The following is a 23,502-nucleotide window of genomic DNA, read 5'->3' as shown; positions in this document are numbered from 1 at the left end:
TGAAGGGATAGGATTACGTGCAGAAAAAAAAGATGAGAAACTGCCTGGGCAAGAGACCACATTTGAAAGGTTGTGTGGCATTTGAGAGCTGTACACAGGGACTGTGGTGATCTGGGGAGTAAAGAAGTGGGGGCAGAGAACTGGGCTTATAGAAAGCACATGAATGGCAGAAAAGACAATAAGAGTAGGGAAGGGAATTGAGGTATTATTGTACCTTAAACCAAGGGAAAGTAGGGGGATCTGGGGAAAAAAAAAACAACAAAGCAAACAAAAAAAAAACTAACCCAGGCCTAGCCAAAAAGCAAACTTGGAGTGAAAGCATAGCAAGAGGCACACAGGAGTTTATTACCTTTCAATGTACTCTGTACAGACCTAAAATAACCGTGATGGTGAAAATACCAGAGCGGGTCCCACCCTGCGCTGATAATCCTCACCTGGGGCAGCTGAGGCACAGGGCAGGTGCTGCAAACAGAGCCAAGTGAAGGAAGAGCAGAAAGGGGCATCCTTCCCGCAAGTGGCAACTTGTTTGTGTGTTTTGAGAGAAAATTCCCAGCTTGCAACCAGTTCTCAGCGATGGCACTGCTGTCACTGGGGCAGGGGGGGTATGGAGAGGCTGAGGCAAAGCGAAGGCGGGCAGAGGAGGAACAGAGAATGGCGGGAGGAGGACGAAGAAAGAGGTTGGAGGAAAGATGAAGAGGGTCCTGAGGTGGAACACCCCGGTCTGCACGGCTCTGACAAGGGCGAGGGAGCTGCTGGGGGGTGAGCGGGGAGGAGCTGAGGGCAGGGTGAGGGTGGCGGTGGCCGTGGCAGTGACCGCGTCCCTCACAGTGCCCTCAGGGGGCGGAGGCGGGAAACGCCTCAGGCTGGACCGCGCACAGAGGTGCGGGTGTGTGTGTGTGACTGTGGGTGTGTGTGTGACTGTGTAGGGGTGGGTGTGACTGTGTGAGTGTGACTATGTGTGGGTGTGACTGTGTGGGAATCATAGAATTGGCTGGGTTGGAAGGGACCTCAGAGATCATCGAGTCCAACCCATGAACCACCGTTGCGGTTGCAAGGAGGGGGTGGGTGTGACAGTGTGGGTGCGACTCTGTGTGTGTGTGTGTGTGACTGTGTGTGTCTGTCTGTGTGACTATATGACTGTCTGTGTGTGTCTGTCTGTGTCTCTGTGTGTGTCTGTGTCTCTGCCTGTACGTTTGTGGTGTTTGCACTGCGCATGCGCACGCGCCCCTCCGCCTCCACGTCGCGCGGGAGGAGGGAGCGGGGAGGGGGGAGGGCAGAGAGGTGAGGGGGGAGACGTCGGCGTTCGAAAAATGCCCCCGGCCTCCCATTGGCTGGCGCTGCTGCCGTGGCCACGCCCCTCCCCGCGCGCTGAGGCCACACCCCCCCGCGCCGTCCCGCCCCCGCCCCTTTGCCCCAGCCCCCCCTCCGCCCCCCCCGCCCGTTCCCCGCCGCCGCCGCCATTTGAGGGGCCGCATTGTGTCCGCCGGGCCTGCTGGTGAGTCCCGTCCCCTCCCGCCCGCCCCCGGCGCCGCGGCGGGGTAGGGGAGGTGGGGGGACCGGGACCGGTAGGCCTCGGGGTAGTGTGCGGGGGCGGCCTGGCGGTGCTGCTCGAGAGGCCTTGGGAACTCCCCTCAGCGCCGCGCCCCCCTCCCTGACAGGCCGCGGAGCTGTCGTGACGAGTCGCGACATACTGCGCGGGCAGTGTCGCGGCCTGCTTCCTCTCCAACGTTCCCGGTACCCGAGGAGGCCCCTGGTGTGGCGGGTTCGCCCCCGTCCAGGCCCAAGGAGGCGGCCCCGGCCCTCGGGTGTCAGCGGCCCGGGGAGGTGCGCGGCGCCGCGGCCGGGCCTGGCGGGGTGCGGGGCCCTGAGCCCTCGTTGTCTCTCACAAAGGAGGTTGCGGGTTTCAGAACCGCCTCCCCCGCCCCGCTGACACCCGGTAAACAGGGGTGTGCCCCGGGTGCGATGGGGGAGCAGGGGGGGGAAGGTCAGCGGCGGAAGGGGCTGGTAGGGGTGCGACGCAATAAATAATTGCTATTTATAAACTTCGGCCGTGCCTTAGCTCCCGCGGCAGCCTTCCCGCCTTTTGGTTGTGGTTCTTTTTCCTCCACAAAGTCGCTTCATCAGAGGCCAGAGAAATGCCGCCAGCAAAGGAAAACCTCTGACTGAGACCATTGTGGCTCCGCTTCCAAAAAGAAGCTCTTAAAATCCCCCTCGGTGCTGCTAGAGGTGGATACAGGCCGAAGTGGGAGAGTACCAAGCACTTCTGAGTTCCTCCGTGAGCCCCTGTGGTGGTCACAGCCTGGTTAAAGAATGTTAATTACCTTTCTCCTCTTACTGCATGTGCTTTTCCACAGAGAAGGCTGTTAAATCCCAGTCTGGAATGAGACTGTTCCAGATGGGCTTCTGTGCTGGGTTTGTTATCGTTGTTGCCAGTCTGGACTATGGGGTGCTTTGGCTTTTGCTGGTTTGTTGTTGTTGTTAAAACCTTTCAAGGACTTAAGGAGAGAAGGAGCAGCGCAGCAAAATCTCAGCTAAAGTGGTGCAGCCCTTGCCAGGCCAGAGGGGCTTTACCAGGTTAGAGCCCTGAGGACGCTTCCAGAGCCGGGAGCGGGTCAGAACAAAGTCTTTCCCGCCCCTATTCTAACTATTTCCACAGTCACTGTTGTCTTCTTATCACGGGGAGGTGGCTGAGCCTGTGCTGCAGGAAAAGAAAAGTTAGATAATGTGGTGGTGTGGGTGTGTGCAGGGACAGTTTGCTGCGATCTGTGCTGCTTCACAGGTTACTCCTGGAAAACCCTTCCCTGGCAGAGGAGTTATTTCTGGGTTAACAAGTGTGTTGCTTCTGAGTTCTTATCGGGCCTTTTGAGTAATAGTTGCTCTCTGATTTCCAAGCACGTGATCCTTTTTTTTTTTTTTTTAATTGGTTTGCTTTTACCATAAATAGTATTTTTAGCATCTTCAAGAAAGAGTTGGCAAACAATCTTTGGCAAGCAGCTATCTTATTGAGGCGGGAAAGGTTCAGAAGTACTCGTGTTTATAAACAATGTTATGCTCTTAAACTCCTCCGTGTGAAGGGGGGGAGATGGGCAGGAGGGAATGAATGAAAGAGGGGAGGGAGTTATTGCTGAAGGGTTTAGTGAAAGACTGGGGTTGTTTTGATGGGCTGGGCAGGAGGGATTCAGGTGCATAGAGTGAGATCCTGGTAAATGAGAGAAAAAATAGACATAATTTGTGTTGAGGACAGGAAGAACTCGCTGTATGTGCCTTGAAAACATCTTCTGGGTTTTGCAGCCTTGCTCCCCTTTACCTGCCTGTGCCTCCTAATTAATTAGCTCTTCAGTGCCTTGTGTGCTTTCCTCAGGTAGCAGCTGCCTAAATTATTTTTGCCTTTAGAATCTCTCTTTGCAGAATTTCTTTTTCCCTTTCAACAGAAACTGGTGTGTGACTCTTTTGTCAGTGTTTTTCTTAAAAGTGACCCAGGATGTTCTGAAGGCTTTAACTTCCATGAGGAAGAACAAAAGAAGTTTTACACTGATGGGCTCTAATATAAGGTGTGAGTAGGTTTTGTGTAGACTGCAGGGAAATCATCTTTTTGGTTTTGTACCACAGAATAAATGATGGCTGAATAAGTAATAGCAGTGTTTATGTAGTAGGTTTAAGTTTAATCTATCTAAGCAAGGAGGATGTTGCCTATAAAGGGTTCTTACCCTGGTATATAATGTTAGCAGCTTGAATTTTCATTCAAGGATCAGTGGTTTGTTTGGATCCTGACATTAAGATATTTCATCCAATGCTACAAAGATTTCAGCAGTGGTTTTTTGTGTTGCAGGACTTCTGTGTTTGTGACCCAAACCTGTTCTAAACTTCAGGCTGAACCCTGTGCACTCTTATTTGGGCTGTTTCATTCCTGAGCTGCTTGTGTCAGTGGTAGCACTTGGGGGATCTATATCACTGACTGTATTAGCCAGAAATGGTTCCAAAACACAGAGGTTGTCACTATCACCTTCCTGAGCATGGTTGTGGAGAGGGATTGTTTTTAGACAGCTATGCAAGCAGAAATTCTGCTTTGTGTTAATGCCTTAGCTGAAGTTTTTGAGAGTTTCTGGGTGTATGATGGTGACATGACTTCAGTTGCCCAGTACCTGGTTTTAGCCTGTGTCTGGGGATGTGAAGAAAACCTCCTGGGTACAGGAAAAGAAGATAATCCAGGCCATGGATGTGATCTGCTGGGTCAAAGATTGATGGAGAAAGAATCTGAAACCCACAGTATTTATTTTTTTATTGGGCTAGCATTCTTTGGGAGGTGAAAAATAGTGGAGGTGAGGTATAGGTTGCTACTTGTATTTTAATAAAGATCCACTAAGACTAAGCTGACTTTGGGATGCTGGAATTATTCTGCCCTAGTAGAGAGAAGGCACTGAGCTCTGTCCCAGGTGAGGAGGCAGAGCATCCATCTCTCTATAGCAATGTGCCTTTTTTTGTTGTTTTTTTCCCAGTGAAAGCAGCACCTGTGTGTGCAGAGGGGCAGTAATTAAACTTTGTTCTGTAAAAGTCCACAGGAGAGGCAAGTCTAAGTCATGTTGTGTTTGTAGTCAAATTCAGTCCTATTCTGATATGAAAATTTATCTATAGACTTGGAAAAAAATGAATTTTCAGGGCTCTGTGGGTAGGAATACGTGTGCTGGGAAACTGGAAGAGTGAAAGGTTTTCCTGTGCTCCCCTGAACCCTAACAGAATTGGGATTGGTTTTGCTCCTCTCCTTAAGGCTGTAGAGGGAGGGAGGGGATGGAAATAGAAACTGTAACACTCGCCAAGCCCCAGAATTTCTTGCCTGGCAAGGGGTGTGCTATTAGATCTTTGTACTGGACCACTATTCTTCCTTAATTGAAGCAAGATGGTTTGTAATGCTTGTAGCAGCTCAGTCTCAGCTGGCTTGTAACACATCTCTGAGAGACACAGCAGCAAGAGGGTTACCAAACCAGCCCTTGAACTTCAGTGGGAGGGGGGTGATTGAAAAGTCTGCTTCAATAGGACACCTCCCAGGAAAGTGATGTGGCATGGTGGCCTTAAGGGTAGGGACAAAGTGAGCACAAAACATGTTGAATGGCAGCAAAAGTGACTGGAGTGCCAGTGGTGAAGTAATGCTGAGCCAGATGTCAAACAGGAGTGAACTTCTGAGCAGGATGCCAGGTGTGGATCAGGAGTGGGGACTCACTCTGTATTCAGTAAGATCTTTTGTTCCTCTGCACGTTTTGAGGCTGGTTTAGATGAGTGAATACTCGTGGGCTGACTTAATCAAACCAAGGGGTGAGCTGCAAAAACAAAAGGGAAATCAGTAAGTGCTGGAACATCTTTGGGAAGCAGGCTGTGACAGGCAAGCAGCTGAGGATGCTCAACAGATACTTCTGGTAAAAGAGGAATTTGTATCCCAGGTGGTGCTGGATTCTGTTATGATACAAATATTGAGGGTTCTGTTGAGGTGTCTTCTACCAGAGCTGGATGAAATTTAGGGAAGAGCTCTGAGGATTTCAGAGGGCCAGAAGTCTTGTTGGCCAGCTTGCAGTTTAGAAGGTAATGTTTTGGCACCATTGGTTTGGAGTTCCAAACCAAATGTTTTTGCTTTGTAAAAACATCAACATTTCCTGTACTTTTTTTCCTGCAGCTTCTGAGATATCTTTTAATACTCTTCTGCTCAATTCAGCTTTAGAAACTAATAGAGCTAATTACATGATAGTTAATAGCCTGGCTTTGTAATCCAGTTATTTTGCTTTTTAAGCCTTTCTGATAATCAGCAGTTATTCCTTCTTGCATTGCTTGCACGGTCGGTGGATTTGTAGCCCTTGGCACCCTGGCTTCAAATCTGCAAGAATATGAAAAGTTTTTCTAGCCCCTTTTAGACCTGATTTCTAGACTGCACCGTGTACCCTGTACCAAGTCATGTCCAAGAGCACATCAGTCACCAGGGTGTGTGTCGTGTGACAGTAAGTGGACACCCCTGACAGCACAGGGCTGGATCTGCTTTCTCATTTTTCCATTGCATATTTGTTTTCAATCCACTCAGCCCATGCACCCTACCACGTCCTTGTGACTTGGTATTTCCTCCAGCATGACAGTTGTCTTGCCATGTTCCAGACCTGATTTCATCCCAAAATATTTTCCTTTCAATGCGATTGAAGTCTGAGATAAGATGGAAAATCTTACAGCCAACAGAAATTCAAGGAGTCAGCCAAAGTCTGCCTCAAATTAACTTACTTTTTTTTTTCCAAGTTCCTGTGTGTGTTACATTGGTAGGGACACTTCCACTGTACTGAAATATTATCCAGAATCTGTATGTCTCACCTGAATCCTCATTTATTTTTTTTTCCTAAAAATGATCTGATACTTTAGGAGAAAATTTTGGGGTTTTTTTTCATAATAGTTCATGGCAAGCTACCTCTATCTTTGACTATCTTCTCCATTAGTGACCACTTCCTGAGCTGGGGGTCTGAACACTATTAACCATTTCTGCTAACCTAGAAATCCAGACAGTTGGGGCTTTTGTTGTTAACCAGCTCCATACTGGATGACCAGCTTGGAAACAACTTGTTCATGGGAGCTGGGGAACCTGTGAACCTGCAGTTCAAATGACCCACAGGGGAAATGAGTGTGAGTAGCTGTGTGAGGAGTTGCTGCTTGTACTTTCAAGCAGCTTTTTGAAAAGCTTGCTGTCCTGATATTAGTTTTATTGCTGATTATTTTTCCCACAGCCTGTCAGATTGAATTGTACAGTCATTGCTTTCCAACTGTGAATTATTAAAGGTGATGCTGGCAAACACAGCTGGGGTACACATTTAGGGATGTCTTAGGATCCCATGCAGGAAATTGGGTGTCCAGGTAACAGTTGTTTTTTTGTGACTTGATTTTTCAGCTAAATAAATCTACCATTTTATTTGGAGGGAGGGATGAGAGGTTTCCTGCATTGCTGTTGCAAAACCTTCTAGGCTTTTGGTTTATCTTTTTGAGAAGCTAAATTCAGGCCTGTTTGTAAGGTGCCATTTCACAACCAGTCCTGAAAAATCCCTGTGAAAAAGGTGAATCAAGAGCAGTTCTTGAGCCTGATGCTTTCACAAGGTGGTGCCAATGGTTTTACCCCTTGAGAAGATCATTGCTTTGAAGTTAATAGGAGATAATTCTCCTGCCCATTGATTCCCTTGGCCTTTAGTGCAGGAGGTGATTGACCCATAGGAATGCCAAGGGAATCAACCAGCTCCTCTTTGGGTCACTCTGAATTTCTGCTGGGTGATGGCTCATCTGAATGTATTGTAGGCACTGGAGTTAGGAATTGTGCTTTGTAAAGCTTCCTCTTGAGAGTAAAAAGGCTCATGTGGTTTATACCCTGATAAAACAAAAAGGAGTTTTAGAACCTGGGGAATTTTAAGTCAAAATAGAGTGTTTTCATGCATGTGACATGCAGGTTACATAGTTTATAAATAAATAAAACTCAGGACCAGCTTCAGTGGATGCCTGTATGTGTGTGTCAGTAATCCCAGAGAAAGTGGCACTTGTAGCCCCCCACCTGATTTCCCTGAGGATGGGTCTGTAATTGGTTATTTTAGGACTCACTTCAAAATGCTGGCATTTTTTTAGAGGGCTTCAAGCTATGCTTGCTGGAAAAGACATTTGATACTGAGCTAAAGGTTGGTGGAATTTTAAAATTTTCCTCTCTACATTTGAGGTAGGAAGGTCCCATAAAACAGGCCAAAAAAAGCAAACAAACAAAAAACAACTTAAGAAAAGTGCTGGGCTGCAGTTTGTAGGTTTTAATTGGTCATTAGTATTTTTTTTTTCCCATTGTGAAATTTCATCAGAAAGCTTCATTCATCTCATTGATTTTGGTTTTGGTGTGTAGTCTGTTTTGATTTTTCTGTTTTGTCTCAGAAGAAAACATCTGACTCTGTTCCACTGGTTTTCTTCTTTGCTGGGACAGGGCAAGTTCACTGTAGTTTTTTTCACAGTGAGTGTTCAGTGTCAAGGGAGAAGTCACAGGTGTTGCAGAGGCAGACTGCCTGCCTTTTGCTGTCAGAAATGGTGAGTTTGGGTGACTGTCAGCCAGACTGGCCATGGGTCTGTTCTTCCTCTTGCCATCAGGGCAAAATTAAAGTCTCTTGGTCTGTTGTGCCTGACATGACACTGTGCCCACCTGCAGCAGGAGTGGATTGAGTTGAATAATTTACTGATTATTTGGGGAGGAGATCTTGTAGGTAGAATGCTGTAGCCTCTAGCACCAGCAGTGAGTATGACCCAAAGTATCTTAACGTGGTGTTCCCCTTGACTCCTCTTTCACTGCCACTGGGTTTGGAATGGAAACTCCCTACACTGCTTAGAGGTTTAAGAAAAATGCTCTGTGCAGGTGAGCTGGGTTTTGGTTTGATTGGGAAAATAACTGAAACTGGAGAGAATCTCTCTGATTGATTAGGAGTCTCCACTGCTGAGTGATAAGAGGACTGTGTTTTGGGGCAAGAGTACAGAGTAACAGAGATGGTATTGAGAGGGTACAGAGCATCCATCCCTGCAATGGAGAGCACTGTGCAAAGTGCTCAAAGTCATCTTGAAAACAGTGCCAGGAGTGGTAGGAGGTGTCTGTTCAAGGGGAAGCCACTCAGGCTCAGAAGACCCATTAAAAGTGACAATTTGTGTTAAGTGTCTGCTTTCTCATTTGAGCAAAACATCCTGAATATGCAGAAGTTGGAAACATCTGGCTGTCCCACTGTAAGGAGGGGAGGAAAGGGAGTGTGGAGCTTGCCCTTTGGATGGAACGGAGTTGCTGAACCTGGGGAGGTTTTGCTTTTGAAGTTTTTTAAGGGAGTGCTGGGAAGAGGAAGTGAATGAGCAAGTAAAGAGGAAAAAGAGCAAGTAAACCCTGTGTTTTGAGGTGGAAATAGCAGAGCAGCTCTGCTAAGGAGAGGCAGGCTGATGGACAGCAGGTAAGAAAGGCTTTAGCAGTGTAATGGTAGGAAGAGGTGAGACTTGATGAGGGTTAAACTAAGCTTAACTATTTGGTACCTGTGCATGTGTTTGGAGGAGAGTTTTGTAAAGCTTTGATTTGTAGAAGGACTTGTGTTTTGATGGCTCTTTTCTTGTTCCAGGACTCCTTTATTCCCATAACTCGCATGGGGTGCAGTTTGGGAGGGGCATGGCTTGGGTCCCCAGTGTGTGTGTTTTCTGTCTAACAGATTTAATGGTTTAATTCCTTTAGGCTGCTAGAAGCTGGATCAATGAGTCAGCTCCTGCTTCTACAACTTACCTGTTACCTCAACGCCTTCCTTTAGGCACAGTGCAATGTCTGCTTTTTGTTAATGCTTCCTGTTAAATTTAAAGAGCTTTTTTATTCTTTCAGATATGTTTTAATGGAGCAGGCTGCAGGTCTGGCTTACACCTTTACCATTTCTGCTACATCCATAGCACTCAAGTTTGCATACATGTTTTAGCATCTTTGTTGAACGCAAATGTTGATTGTCAGTTATGTTATTCATAAGCTGTAAGTCATTTCTCTTTTTGTTTCTTTTTTTTTTTTTAATCTTTAGTTAGATACATGGACGTAGATGGTTTTGCTTTTTCGTTAATTTTCACACCACATCTTTTCTGTACTTCAGGTTGACTCCTCCTCACTTCACTGTGAAAACCATTAGGAAAAAGTCCTTGGGGTTAAAACCTGGGGCTCCACAGTGTTACCTGCACTTGGGGCTAGAAATTATTTTAAATGGCGACTGATCTGTCTGAAGCTGAACCCGTGCATCATAAGGCGCTTCCACTCTTAGCGGGAGCTCAGCTGATCCACACGGACAAGTTAAGTGAGGTAGGGGCTGGCCCGTTCTCCAAGCTTGCCCTTGGATCAGTCCTGCTGAAGGTTACTCAGTATTCTTTCTCCCCTATTTGTAGGAAACTCAACTGGGACTCTGTTAAACCCTCTAGGCACTCTCCTTCCCCTTCCCTGCTTTCCCTAAGATGTATTTCTTCAAATCCTCAAAATGCTCATTTAATTTGGAACAGGAAAGAAATAATTTCTTTTATAACTGTAAAATGCAAAACTGTCCTTTCCTAGTATGCTTCAAACAAGCTGGTTTGAGGGTCTTTTAAAATTCCAAAAAAAATCCAAATGTCACCAGAATATTTCTACATTTGCTGCTTTAATTTACTTTAATCCCATGTCAGACCCTTGCTGGTTCTTTCCAGTGTCTGTACTGATTTTCCTCAACTTTTTCCAGAAAGCTGAAGAAGACACGATGCCGATCCGCCGTGCGGTGAATTCTTCTTCCAGGGAAACTCCTCCCAAAAGCAAACCTGCTGAAGGTGAAGAGGTCAAAGCAGGTACAGTAATAGCTTTAGAGTGAATTGTTACTGTCTAATAAAACACAAGCTTTTGTTCTGAAAAAGCTTTCTGAAAAAGCTGCTGTTATTAAAATATTACTAATTCTCAGCTCCTTTCGACAGGCTTTTCCTGGATTGTTGGGAAGTTGTACTTTTCAGCCACTTATTTTACTCTGAACCCATTTGTTTTATCCTTCATGCCCTGTGGCAAAGCCCTGACAATCCAAACAGGAAAATAGTATCTTTTAAGCTTGCATAATTTCTTGAATAAAGGTAGAATTTGTGAAGTTTCAGTAGTGCCAGGATATGGCTTGAGATTGAAAGGTGGGGTTAATGAGGGGAAAAAAACAAAGTGTTTGAATTCTTTTTCTTTCTTTTCCCAAGCAAAAGGATTTTACCATGATGTGTCATAAATTCTAGCTCAATATTAATTTGTCTGGTCTCAGCAGCTTCACCTCAGTGTTTCATTTAATTTCACTGACTTGGTCATTTCTGGTCTCACAAATAAATAAATTGCATATAAAAGCTAATTGCTAATACACTGAGTATTTTAAATGCATGATGCATTCATGGGGAAAGTATTGACAGGAATGTAGTGGGGGTGCTTAGCTCCTTCTCAGAGATTAAGAGCATGTCTGCTGCATGGAGCAGCCATGGTGGACCCTTCTTCATCCAAAAAGTGAATAATGGCAGTTTATGTGCATCTTATCTAGCAGGCAGAGCAGTCTGTAAGCTATTTTTAGTTAAATATACTGGATTTAATTGGCTTGGTAAGTTGATTTCTGACTGGATTGGCTCCTCCTGATAGGTGAGTGCTTCTGCAAATCCATGTCCAATCTAAAGCTTTGCCAACTCACTGAATGGTCACAATCCTTCAGGTACTACAGTGCACCTGAAGAATAGAGGCTGGTTTTAGGCAGTAACTTGATGCATTTTCACATCTTTAGATGCAGAAGTTACCTCTGAGGAATCTGCTTCTGTTGGAGAAGAACAAGAGACTGAAACCCTGCCTGCTGCATCTAATGAAGCAGAACAGCCAAAGGAACCTGAGACTGAAGGGAAGGGAGAAACAAAGCCCACAGAAGAAACCAAAAAGGAGTAAGGCTTTTTAGGTGCTGAAATTCAGGGATTTGGGCAGAATTCTGGAAAAGTCAGGTTCTAGAGGTAGAAAGGGGGGTGGGGGAGATGGAGAAAATAGGATGAGTCCCTTAAAAAGGGGAAGAAGCTACCAGTCAAGTGTAGCTGCTGTTCTGGAACATGTGTGAGGGCTAAATATCAAAAGTCTTATTTTTTTTCTAAGAGAAATATAAAAAATTTTATGATTATTCTTATTTTCAGTGTCAGCTCTAAGCGTTTTTTGTTGCTATTCTGCTTGTTGCCTTGTTTTACAGTGTCTCTTGTCTTATGTTTCCTTTGTAATTTTCCTAAGTGAGAAGGATCAGTCCAAGGAAAAGGAGAAGAAGGTGAAGAAGACCATTCCTGCCTGGGCAACTCTTTCTGCTAGCCAGCTAGCCAGAGCACAGAAGCAAACTCAGATGGCTGCCACTTCCCGTCCCAAAATGGATGCGATTTTAACAGAGGCCATCAGGGTAAGCAGGAGACAAATGTTTCTTTTGTTCATCTGTTGCAAAGCAGAATAATTTGTGAGCCTAAAATCCACAATTTCAGCTTGCTGATGGTGCAGATGGTAGTGCTGTCGTTAGCAGGAAACTTACTGTGTAAGATGTATGTGCCTCTGCCTGGCAGCCTATGGAGCTGAAATGTGAGTCCATGATGATGATCAGGGGCCCTCTAGCTTAGTTCTTTGTTTATAAATTGTTTTTCTGCCTAACTACATTATTAGGAACAGTTCTCATTACATAATGTGCTTGGTTGCTGTCATCATTTAATTTGGTGTGCCTTCTAGCCATATTTAGCTTGATTTACCTTGATTAATCCATCTGATACATGCTTTTTTCAGCATTAACTCCCTCTAATTCAGGACAGATGGAGCTGTTGTAAACTTGCATTCCAGAGTGGTGGTGTTCTTGGTTTACTGTATCCCTCCTGGTTGTCAGGAGAGACCTGTGCTGTTGAGAGAGCTGCTGCTCTCTCCTTGAGGCTTGGTGCACACACACTGCCTTCCCAGGAGGCCTGGACTCCACCAGCCACAATTGCAAAATGGCTTTTCCAGCTGCTGTATCTTTAAAATATGAACTTACAGTTAGGTTTTATACTAGTTTACTAATGTCTAATGCCATTCCTCAGTTGTCGTCTTCAAAAAATAAAATTAGCAGCTTGCTCTGACCTAAGGATAAATTATATGAAGGGTCTGGAGCACAAGGCTTACCAGGAGCAGTTGAGGGAATTGGAATTGTTTAGTCTGGGGAAGAGGAAGCTGAGGGTAAACCTTCCCTGAGAGGAGGTTGGAGCCAGAGGGGGGATGGTCTCTGCTCCCAAGGAACAAGGGATGGGACAAGAGGAACTTTTGGCACAACTCGAGTTGTGCCAGGGGAGGTTTAGGTTGGAGCTTGGGAACAATTTCTCCCTGGAAAGGGTTGTCAGGGCCTGGCCCAGGCTGCCCAAGGCAGGGGTAGAGTTCCCAACCCTGGAAGTGTTAAAAAAAATATGTAGACATGGTTTAATAAACATAATGATGTTGGATTGATGGTTGGACTTGATGATCTTAGAGGTCTTTTCCAATCCTAATGGTTCTGTGACTCCTTTATCTGACATCAGCAAGATGGAGTAACCAGTTGTGCAGCATTGGTTTGCCACAAGGTGACTGCATTTTGTGGACTCACATGGTGTTTATGCCATTGCTTGTAATTGCTTCAGAAGTGCAGAAAGATAATCTCAGTGAGTGATTTCTGCTGATATTTGGTTTCTGTTTCAGGCATGCTTTCAGAAGACTGGAGCATCAGTGGTTGCAATACGTAAATACATCATCCACAAATACCCTTCCCTGGAGCTTGAGAGGAGAGGCTACCTCCTAAAGCAAGCACTGAAAAGGGAGCTGGAGAGAGGAATTATCAGACAGGTGAGAGCTGCTTTGTGCAGCAGCATGGAGATGGTGAGACTGAACAGCACAGGAGTGTCTTAAACTCCCTTATCAGGTTTCTGGAGTAATCCTGCTCTCCCTCATGGTAGTTAATCAACCTTGTCTTCCACTTTGTTGGACACTGACAGAATTTCAGTGTTGTCCTGTCAATCAGATCCTTTGCACTGTTGTTTTTTGTGCAATTTCTGACCATTTCTTGGGCTTGTGTCTTCAGAGTGAGCCCAGCAATATCATTTCTGCAGCAGCATCTTTCTTTCAGCACTGTGATAGCTGTTAGGATCTCCTGGTCAGGACAGCAAAGTATGTTATCAATGTCTGGCTGTGGTTTCTGATATTACTGAACTTCAATGAGTTCAAACCAGGCCTCCCTGTGCCAGAGCAGCCCATGAGCAGGGTGACAGTGGATTCAAAATGTACCTAATGATGCCAATTAGTTTCTTTCAGGTTGTTTTTATTCCAAGTTACTTTGTAAAAGACTGAAATGGACTTTCTTTCACACTAGGTGAAAGGAAAGGGAGCTTCTGGGAGCTTTGTGGTGGTGTCAAATGCAGGAAAAACTGTTCCAAAAGCCAGAGACAGAAAGGTAAGATAATTTTAAACAATTCTGTGAAATATCTTGCACTGAAACACATATCTTAGGAAATGCAGCCTAACCCCAAGCCAACAGTGTTCTCCTCCTTGCTGTACTTTTCCTCCCCAAGTACAGTAATGAAAACCCCTGTTGCACTAAAACCAGAATCAGGAAGCTAGTATGAGAAATTATAACCAAGTAGAATAATAAAAACCTTAGTTTTAAAATCTTTATGTTCAACACTTAGTCTTTGGTTCAGAGGCAGAAAACTGAATAACCAGGAAGTTCTGTCTTTGCCTGGTAGAGAGAGAAGTGTCTCAGGTAATGTAAGAGATTTCTGCTACTGCTGTTTCTGTTGTAGCTGTTGCATTGGTAAAAGGAAAAGATATCAGTCTTCAGGACTGTCAGATGAACCTTTTTCCATCAGCTGTGAAGGCAAAGGGAGGAAAAAAAAAAAGTGTCCTAAAGCTCTGGAGTCAAGCTGCTGTTGGGTGTAAATTGTTCTGGGGTAGGAAAACCTGATGTGGGGTTTTTTAAGCCTTGTCCTCACAATTACTCGTGGTTCCAGCCCTGGGTATGTGAAACACATTTCTAACACTGCAGTTACAAAATGCTCAGCTGAAGTCACCCATCCCCTTGTGGTTGGGTGTATGGTTACACCTTGGTGCTTATCTCTTGGCTTCTGGGGAGACCAAAAGCCCTGAAACTGAAGGAAATGGTGACACGCCTGGTACAAGGACACCACAGGAAACTAATTGCAGGGTGACTTCTTTTCAAAGAGAGCTCACTGGCTCCACCAGAAGTTTGAGCAAGGCACCTGAGAACTGCTAACACATCACTCTTCTTGTCTGCAGCATGTTGGTGTCTTTGTTCCTGGTTACTTTCTCTGTGTTGCAGCAAAATAAAAAGCTTGCTTTGGTTTTCGGTGCATTCAGCCAGCAGTCAAGCAGCTGTCTGGGTGAGCAGCACCCTCACCCATTTGACTGTTTGCAAAGCTGCTGTTCAGCATCAAAATCATGAAACTTCAGCACTTTTCCCCCCTGTCTTTTCTGTACAAAGAACAGACTTTTTTTTTTCTTTCTGATTGTGTCCTCTTCGTGCTAACAAAGGGGTGAAGGAAAATTTAGAAGGGAGTGTTGGCTTCAATTAAAATTTCATTCTGTCAGTGTCACTCCTCTTTAGCTGTTCATTTCTGGAAAGATTTGACCTGTGTAAATGTCTTGCCTTTGATGGTTTTTACATTTCTTGTCAGCTAGTATAATTTTCACCCATCTTGTAACACAGGAAAGTGCCTGTAGGAAGAGGAAGGAACTACATATGTGGTTAAATACTCAGCAGTTTATATTTGTAAAACTTTCCTAAGACTGATGAAAATTCCAGACAGGTTTGCTTGATTTTACTTGAACTGCCAAACTTTTTAAATCGATCATTTAAAGAGCTGTCTTACAGGACTTGATTTTCCAGATCTGTGGCCAGTGTCAGGAGCATTGCTGGCTCAGAAAATCCAGAGTTTTAGGCCCCACTGATGTGTAAAAAAAGTGTGTTTATTTCAGAAAAGCACCTCTGCCTCGCCTGCAGAGCAACAAGTCAAGCTGGAAGATGTCCTGCCCCTGGCTTTCACCCGCCTCTGTGAGCCAAAGGAAGCTTCTTACAGCCTGATCAAGAAATATGTGTCCCAGTATTACCCCAAACTCAAAGTAGATATAAGGTAAGTGCAGGACTACACTTGGGCAAGCAGAGCTGCAGCAGAGCAGTGAAATGCAGCCTTTCTCTGGCTTTGCCTCACTTGTTCAGTTCAGCACTTCAGCAGGCAGGTGGTGCTCTGCTTTGCTGGAGGGAAAGCTGTGCCTTTTCTGCATCCCTCCCCACCCAATCTTTGTTCCTGATGCCCAGCATTACTCTGCACATCTCCACCCTTAACCAAACCCAGATCCCTTTAGCTGCATGGATGTGAAAGGCCTCTCCTTGGGATCTTGTCCCCCTTGGTTCTGGATGCTTTAGCTGACCCCTGCTAACCTTTAAGTCATCTTTCAGTCATCTTAAAGGTTGTCCATGCAGAGCGGGTCAAGGCTTGGGGAGGAAGCAGATACAGGAAAACCCTGTGCACCACCTCTTAGAGGAGCTTATACTCAGCCCCTTGTTTATCTCTGAGCTGACTGACTCATTGCCCACTGAGTCCAAACGTGCTTTTCAAAATGAGTAAATCCTTCCAAGTGAAGCTTGTCTGTTCCTGGATACACAGTGACACCAAGCAAGCTTTGCAGTTGAGTTGCTGCTAACGTGCATTGTTCTTCTCGTGTAATCAGCACTTGCTGACAGCTCTCCATTTTAAATGTCTGTATGTAGGCAGATGCCACTCGTAAGTACCTCTCTGCTCACACTCTATGTAAAATATGTTGTTTTCTGTTTGTGTTTTAAGCTGTCAGTGTGTCAGTAAAGCTTTATCCTCCTGTGTTTCAGACCCCAGCTGTTGAAGAACGCCCTGCAGAGAGCTGTAGAGAAGGGGCAGTTAGAGCAGATCACAGGCAAGGGAGCATCTGGGACATTCCAGGTCAGAGCCAGAGTTTATGTTGCTTTGTTGACAGAATTTCACCACAAGCCTTGGTGTAGTAACTTAACCCTCTCCCCCTTCCAGCCCATTTTTATTGGGCACACCTTTCTTTAGCAGCTTGTCACATTCAGGAGTTGTCAAACTCTGAAGCAGTAGGACTCTTACTCTCCTCTTGGTCTACATTTCTGGAGCAGCCCCCCTACCTTCCTTGCTTAGTGTGCTCCACATGCAGCTACAGCTCTGACTCAGTAGCACAGTAGGGGAGATGGTGGGGTAAGCTTTCCTTTCCATCACTGGTTCTGAGTGCAGCAGGTTCCCCAGATGCCTGCAATGTCTCTTTATTTTTTAATCATGTCTATGATGCCAGAGAAGTCCCTTGGGTACATTTGGTCTGTGGGATGGAAGGAGATCTGATGTATTCCCTTCCCTGAGTGATAGGCCCTTAAAATGCCCCATCCTTGCAGTGTATTTGGGGACTGGGACAATGTGTTAGTGCCACAAACCACTCCAGGCCAGATGAATAGGCCTGTCCTCCCAGTTAAACTGGGAGAGCAGCATTCCCTCTGCAGTGTTTTAATATAAAACGTATCTGTGCTCATGCAGGAGCGCCGACCCACCTGGTGCAGAGGAGCTTGTCCTGACCTGGTTTGGGAGAATTTTGTCTTGATGCTTTTCTCTTCCTCCTTGGAAAATAGCTGAAGAAATCAGGGGAGAAGCCCCTGCTGGGTGGGACCCTGATGGAAGATGCCATCCTGTCTGCTATTGCGGCCATGAACGAACCGAAGACCTGCTCCACCACAGCACTGAAGAAATATATCCTGGAAAACCACCCAGGGACCAACTCCAACTTCCAGGGTAAAGTACCAACGAGGGAGAGTCCTTCAGCTGCAGATCTGTCTGTGCAGCACCTTTAAACTATTCCATTGAGCTTGCTGGGGAACTGACAGCTGCTTGGCTCTTTGTGCTGCAGAGATGTTCAGTGTTTTTAATTCCCATTAGTTCCTTTCAAACCTGACAAAAGCTGCTTCTGAGACACAATGCCTGCTTCTCTTGTCTACAACTCATTCCCAGGAAGAGGGAATAGCATTCAAGTAGTTTATTGTTCTTAAATCACCAAGTGATTTTGTGTGTCTCTGTATCTGAAAGGCTACAGCTTGGCATAAATAGCCAAACAACAGTTCCTTGTTGCTTTTTATTTAGAGAAGTTGCAGAGTCTAAATTTTTTGAAAGAAAACAAAAATACTCCCAAACACCCCTCTTCTTGATTTGAGGTCCTTGGCTCTGATTTTAAAAGGTCAAACAAGTGAGGAGAGAAACTAATCCTGTTGGATTTGGAAAGACATTTGGCATGTCTTGGTTCCCAGGAATGACATTAATGTCTGGTTTGACTTCTTGCATTAGCAGAAGCAACACTAACAGAGACTTTGAAGCAGGTCTTCCAGTGGCTTATTTTGCATTATTTGCCCTGAGCCCTGATGCAGTTCTTTAACTGAGGCTGGAGGCCATTTGAAGCAGAATGCTCACAGCAGCCTCAACTAGAATCAAAAAGTAGATCTAAAATTAGATTTGTTACTGTGGTGTCACAGTGCTGGTGCCATCCCTCAGGACATGGAGGGATGGAGAGGAGGTTGCTGATGCCACAGTCTTCACCTGGAGCATGACATCAGCACAGCTCTTGGGGCTTCCAGAGGAGCTCAGGTTCTCTCACAGTGTGGGCTGAAGTAGTTTCCTGAGGCCTTCTGCCAATTAGAGGCTGATGTCAAGTGTGACTTCTCAGAGAAGAGTTTCCAGCCTTACTAAACCCTTGTACAATTTATTTCCAGACTACTGGAAACTGCTTCCAGACTGAAGGAAACTGCTCCTTCAAGGCCTCCCTTTAGCCAGCCTGCAGCACTTGCAAGTCAGATAAGGAAATTTCAGCTTGCAGTCTGTTTTCTTTCTCCTTCCATTACATAAAAGGAATTTTGATGATCTCTTGCTCTGTTTTAAGAGCAACCAGAGGAAGATGAGGTGAGATGTAAAGGCAGGCAGGTACATGCTACAGAGCCAGTGCTCTGCTCTCCTCCCCATTGTATATCTCACACTTCTAACTGGACCTGACTGGAGTCAAATCTTTTACATATGGCTCTATTAATCTGTGGTACCCAGAGTAAAAAGAGCTTTATGTTTTGTATATTATTCCTGCTTTTTAAAGGCTTCTTGAACTGTGAATATTCTGATGTTGCAACAATAATAATTTACTGGATGCAATCAGCTCAGCTGCCCCTGTGCCATGCAAAATAAACCATTTCAGCAGAGGTAACCTGAAGGCTGGGGAAGGTATGGTGCTGTCCCAGAGGATTCTCTTGCTGGGAAATGGCAGTTGTTGATAAAAACCCATTCCAGGAGTGTTGAGTAAGTGATCAGAGTGAATAACTTTGCATACAGACAGAACCAGATGGCAGTTCAGCCAGCAGTGGTGTTTTTGATTTTTCTCATTCCATTCCTCAAGTGAACCTCTCTGAAACATGCTTGAGGACAGGCCTTGCTTTTCCCTTGGTTTGGAGGGAGCTAAATATGTAAATGTCCCCCTAATTCAAGCTGAAAATTGTTTTGCACTGACTAAACAACTTCAGCCAGAGACAAAGATCCCCTGTACTTTGGCAGTTTCAGTTACAGTTCTTACACAAGGCACAATGGAACAGAAAGCTGGAATCAAAAGTGCATTTGTCATATTCCTAGATGAAAAAAACACAAAACAACCAAACCATAAAACAGGGAAAGATGCACTACATTTGGAATTTAGAACAGGAGGAGGGCAGAACCATGGTAAAGTCATGTTTTAAAAACCACTTTGGAGAACAGGCTGAAGAAAGCTGGGGCTTGGGTTAACTTTGGATAGAAGTAATTACATGGCACTGTTCAGAATGCATCCAACAGAGGATCTCTTGATTATGACTTCAAAAACCTGTAGTGTTCTTGTTGCCTGCCTTTGGAGGATTTAAAGCTCTGCTCCCTTAGTGTTCAGCAGCAAACAATTGTATCTTCTTCCTAAAAATCACCTGAAGAGAATTGATTTCTTATTTAAGACATACCAAGACTTCTAAACACAGTGGTCTAGCAGCTGCTCTTTGCTGTGTGCAGAACAAGCATGCAGTGGTGTCTTCACAAGTCTTAGATCTTCAGGGCTGTTTGATTCCTCTGCAGCTGTTCTGGGCAAAGGAGATTTCACCCTGACTCTCCAGCTCTGATTTCAGAGGGCACTGCAGACAGCAGGAAGGTCAGACAAGTGGGTAAAGGTAGTAACACAACTTTTCTCTGATTTTTTTTTTTTTTTTTCCCCACAGTGCATCTACTGAAAAGAACCCTGCAGAAATGTGAGAAGAATGGCTGGATGGAGCAAATTTCTGGAAAGGGCTTCAGTGGGACCTTTCAGCTTTGCTTCCCTTACTATCCTAGGTAAAGAGCTTGGCTGGAAAATGATGTTCAGGTGTCTCCTGGGTCAGGCAAGGAGCAGTGCTGGAGTTCACAGCCCAACCTCCTGTTTACAGGGAAGTTTGTGAAGAGTTTAACTGGTGAACCACAACATCATCACCTGTCCTGTAGATAATTACAGTACTTGGGTAGGCATCCAAGTAGAGTGCAAGTGGACATAAAACCTTATTAAAAGCAGTGAAAATATTGAGCTTGGTATTCTCAGATACTGTCCTGATGGGGGTTTTGGGGTTTTCTTTTGGTTTTTGGTTTGGTTTGGTGTTTTTGTTTTTGTTTTCTTCTTTCTTTTGCAAGATGGGGCTATTTAACTCCTCCCATGCTAAACAAACCCTCATGAGCAGGCAGAGTGTGGTGTTCTTAACACAAAGGTGCTTCTAAGGTATAGGACCTACCTGCTTACCTTTTGTAATGCTGATGTGGAAGAGAGATGGGAGGAGGGAAGGAAGATGACCTGGATTAGCTCCTGGGAGACTTTCTAACCCACCCTTTCTTCTTCTGCTGTGAGCACACATTGTGCTGACCCACCTGGAGCCCAGGAATGGTGACTTAGTGTCCCCCAAAGTGCCAAATGGCAGTGTAGTCATTAAAGGCTTCCCACCTTCTTTTATTGCATACACACCAAGTCCTCAGTAGCTTCAGCCTTCATTCAGAGCTGCTGAAGTTTCCTCTTGTCCCTTTGTTGTCCACCTTGTGTTTGCACAGAAGGAGCAATGAGGAGAGAAGCAGGAAAGGGGCAGCTCATGGCTTGGATGTTCCTGGTGACTTACAAGCTACCATTGCAGAGATTACATAGCTTTGGGTTTAGATAGCAAACACAAGTTTTGGGGGTATTTCTGTGAGCTTACAGGAGGATGGGCAGCAGTGAGAGCCAGGGTTCCCCCAGGCTTGCTGGCTCTGGAGTTTTATCCTTAGATGTAAATCATGTTCTGACAAGATCCCTCTTGTAGCCCAGATGTGCTCTACCCAGAGAAGCAGCAAGAGGAGGACTCTGAGGAATCTGATGAGGATGAAGAGGAGGACTCTGAGGAGGAAGAAGAATCTGAAGAGGAAGAGTCTGAGGAGGAAGAGCCACCACCAAAGAAGAGGTATGGCAGCATGGGAGACAAAGGGGCTCATTTGGATGAAACAGAAGTGACTGTCAGAGCTGTAGAGCACACAGGTTTGTCTCTTGCTGTGGTGGTTTGTCCCCAAGCCTGTTGTTTAGTATGGACTGGAAGTTTCTAATTGCAGCTGAACTGGGACACTGAGGATCAGAACTTCTCCAGGTGTGTAGTCTGCAGAAGCAGTGCCTTGCTGTGGAGATTCTGATCTCCCTTAAGCCATGATTTGAAGCCAACCTCTTTTTCCTCCAGATGAGAAGAGAGAGGGTATCTATGCTTTAGTCTCCTGAAGCTGCCTCTCTGCTTTACACAAGTGTTATGTTTCACAGGGGATTTCTTGTATTTATTGTTTCCTCAGGAAACCTTTTCCCTACAGTATTATTTGCAGTTTTGTAGCCAGATATGAAACTTGTCTTACTCAGAATATGGATTTAAGATGTGTTATTCCTTAAAAAATCTCATTTAGAGAGGAGAGAGAGCACTCGGGTCTCCAACTGTTCTGACATCTGATTTATTGTTGTTATCTGTATGTTTATTGTTTATCTGCCTGATGAAGGAGTTTCAAAACTCACTGGCAAAGCCCTGTGAGGCTTGAGGAGTGCTCAGCAGGGAGAGATCCAGCAGCAGAGTTCTTGCTCTTTGGAATTTAGCTAATGAAATGTACTGGTGCAGGAAGGAACAGCCGTGGTGAAGAACAAGGATGCCAAGATCTGCTTCCTTGATGCAAATTGATGACAGCAGCTATGCTCTGGGTAGCATTTGTACCTCCACTGAGATCTTGTGCTGTCTTTTTCTTTCTGACAGGATGCAGAAGAGGCCACCTCCAAAATCCAGGAGCAGAGCCCCTCCCATGAAGCGAAGGGAATCCAAACCCAAGCCAAGAAAAACCCCTGCAGCCCACCGGGGGAAAGCAAAGCCCCCTCCTAAGGTTAAAACCCCTGCTAAGAAAGCCAAACCAGCAGCCCCAGCCATCAAGAAACCCTCTGGTGGCAGCTCTTCCAAGAAACCAGCAGCCAGTGGGAGGAAGGAAGTGAAATCCTCTGCCAAGGGCAAATCCACCATGAGGAAATCTCTCCGGGCAAAAAAGTAAAAATTTTCCACTGTCAGGGAATCCCATGGTCAAATCCACAATCTTGTTTTTATAAGTCAACGTGCATTTGTATTTTAGTTCTGATGCTTAAACACTTCTTTTTTTTTTCTTGAATGGTGGGGAAAAAGCTGAAAACTAAATCAAACCAACCTGAGCATTTGTTAGATCTCAATGCTGTGCCTCGTGCCTGCCCCTCCCCTGGAACAAGTCATCTTTAGTTTCTGCAATAATTTTAGGACTTTTCTAGGACATATATAATCTGTACATTTTACGGTGTTCCTCTTGGGATTAAGGGGGGAGGGGGAGGGTTGGCTTTTAAAAATTCTTCAAAGAAGATCTTTATATCTTTAGACAGCAGGAACAGGATGATTGGGGGAATGTGATTCTTAAGGAGAAGGTACAAGGGCAGAAGAGTCCTCCCTAGCGCCCCCCTCCCCCTGCATGACGAGGTCCTTAACGCTTCTGTGAAGAAGCAGTGTAAATACAGCACTTGCACTGAGTCCTGGAGGTGCTTCTTTCTGCTTGGCTCTGGCTGGGCTCCTGCAGACCAGCCAGGTTTTGTTTGACAAGAGGCAGGAAACAGAGGCTGCTGATGGTTCTGATGCCTGAGGGGCTCCCAACCGGGCAGCTCTTGGTTAGGTGGGTGATTTGAATTAGTGTTTCCATGCCACATGTTACCTTAAAACCAAAATATATTAATTAAAAAAAAAAATAAAATTAAAAAGTCTTCTTGAATCCAACTTTCAAATGTTTTTAAGAGATGAAGAGCCTGAGTTTTGTCACCTCTTGTTTACCCTTTTTTTAAAGAAAAGTTGGAGAGCTATCCAGTGCTAATGTAGAGATGTTGATAAGTGAAGAACATGCAGTTTGCTAAAATAAAATGAAACTAGATTCCAGTCTTGCTTTGTGTGTCCTTTCTCTTCCTCACCACAGCTTTTCCCCTTCTGGAAATGCAGAGAGGCATCACAGTCACTGTGGATTGCTGCAGAGCCAAACCTTTGTCACAAGTACAGTGCCAGCATGAAAGACTGGGGCTATTTTAGCCTGAGCCCCTGCCAAGCTCTGTAGTTGGACCAACTTCTCACCATTTTCTTCCCCATTTTCTCTGGAGTCAAAGGTGAGCAAGAAGAAAGCTCTGTTGGAACCTTTTGCTGCTCCTCAGAGCAGCGGGGAGAAATCTGAGATCTTTCCCCCTTTTGCCTTGCTCAACAGAGCAGTGCCTGCATTCAGAACACGTTCCATGACATCTCCACCTCCCTTGGAGAGGCCAAGGCTGGTGATTCCAATCTGACCTTTTTTTTTTTCTTTTTTTTTCTTTCAATTAATGTG

The 23,502-nt window shown here is 45.2% G+C and overlaps 1 protein-coding gene across 4 annotated transcripts; it reads left to right on the top strand.

The window, feature by feature from the left end:
- The first annotated feature begins 1,404 nt into the window (after positions 1–1,404).
- Positions 1,405–23,069, top strand: HP1BP3 (heterochromatin protein 1 binding protein 3). Of its 4 annotated transcripts, none has more exons than XM_030463559.1 (13): positions 1,405–1,495; positions 9,633–9,835; positions 10,245–10,347; positions 11,295–11,445; positions 11,777–11,936; positions 13,223–13,366; positions 13,890–13,970; positions 15,512–15,666; positions 16,419–16,509; positions 17,205–17,364; positions 19,836–19,947; positions 20,931–21,068; positions 21,888–23,069. In XM_030463559.1, exons 2-13 carry the CDS (start codon positions 9,740–9,742, stop codon positions 22,171–22,173), a joined length of 1,677 nt encoding a protein of 558 aa, XP_030319419.1. In that variant the 5' UTR covers positions 1,405–1,495; positions 9,633–9,739; the 3' UTR covers positions 22,174–23,069. The 4 variants fall into 4 exon arrangements, with proteins under 4 accessions (XP_030319419.1, XP_030319422.1, XP_030319421.1 ...); XM_030463561.1 differs by having other exon boundaries at positions 1,415–1,495; positions 9,633–9,826; XM_030463560.1 differs by lacking the exon at positions 1,405–1,495 and adding an exon at positions 1,848–1,936.
- The last annotated feature ends 433 nt before the right edge of the window (positions 23,070–23,502 follow it).

Source organism: Calypte anna, chromosome 21 (assembly GCF_003957555.1).
Source record: "Calypte anna isolate BGI_N300 chromosome 21, bCalAnn1_v1.p, whole genome shotgun sequence".
Taxonomy (NCBI): Eukaryota; Metazoa; Chordata; class Aves; order Apodiformes; family Trochilidae; genus Calypte; species Calypte anna.
This window is presented reverse-complemented; position numbering and strand designations above follow the sequence as displayed.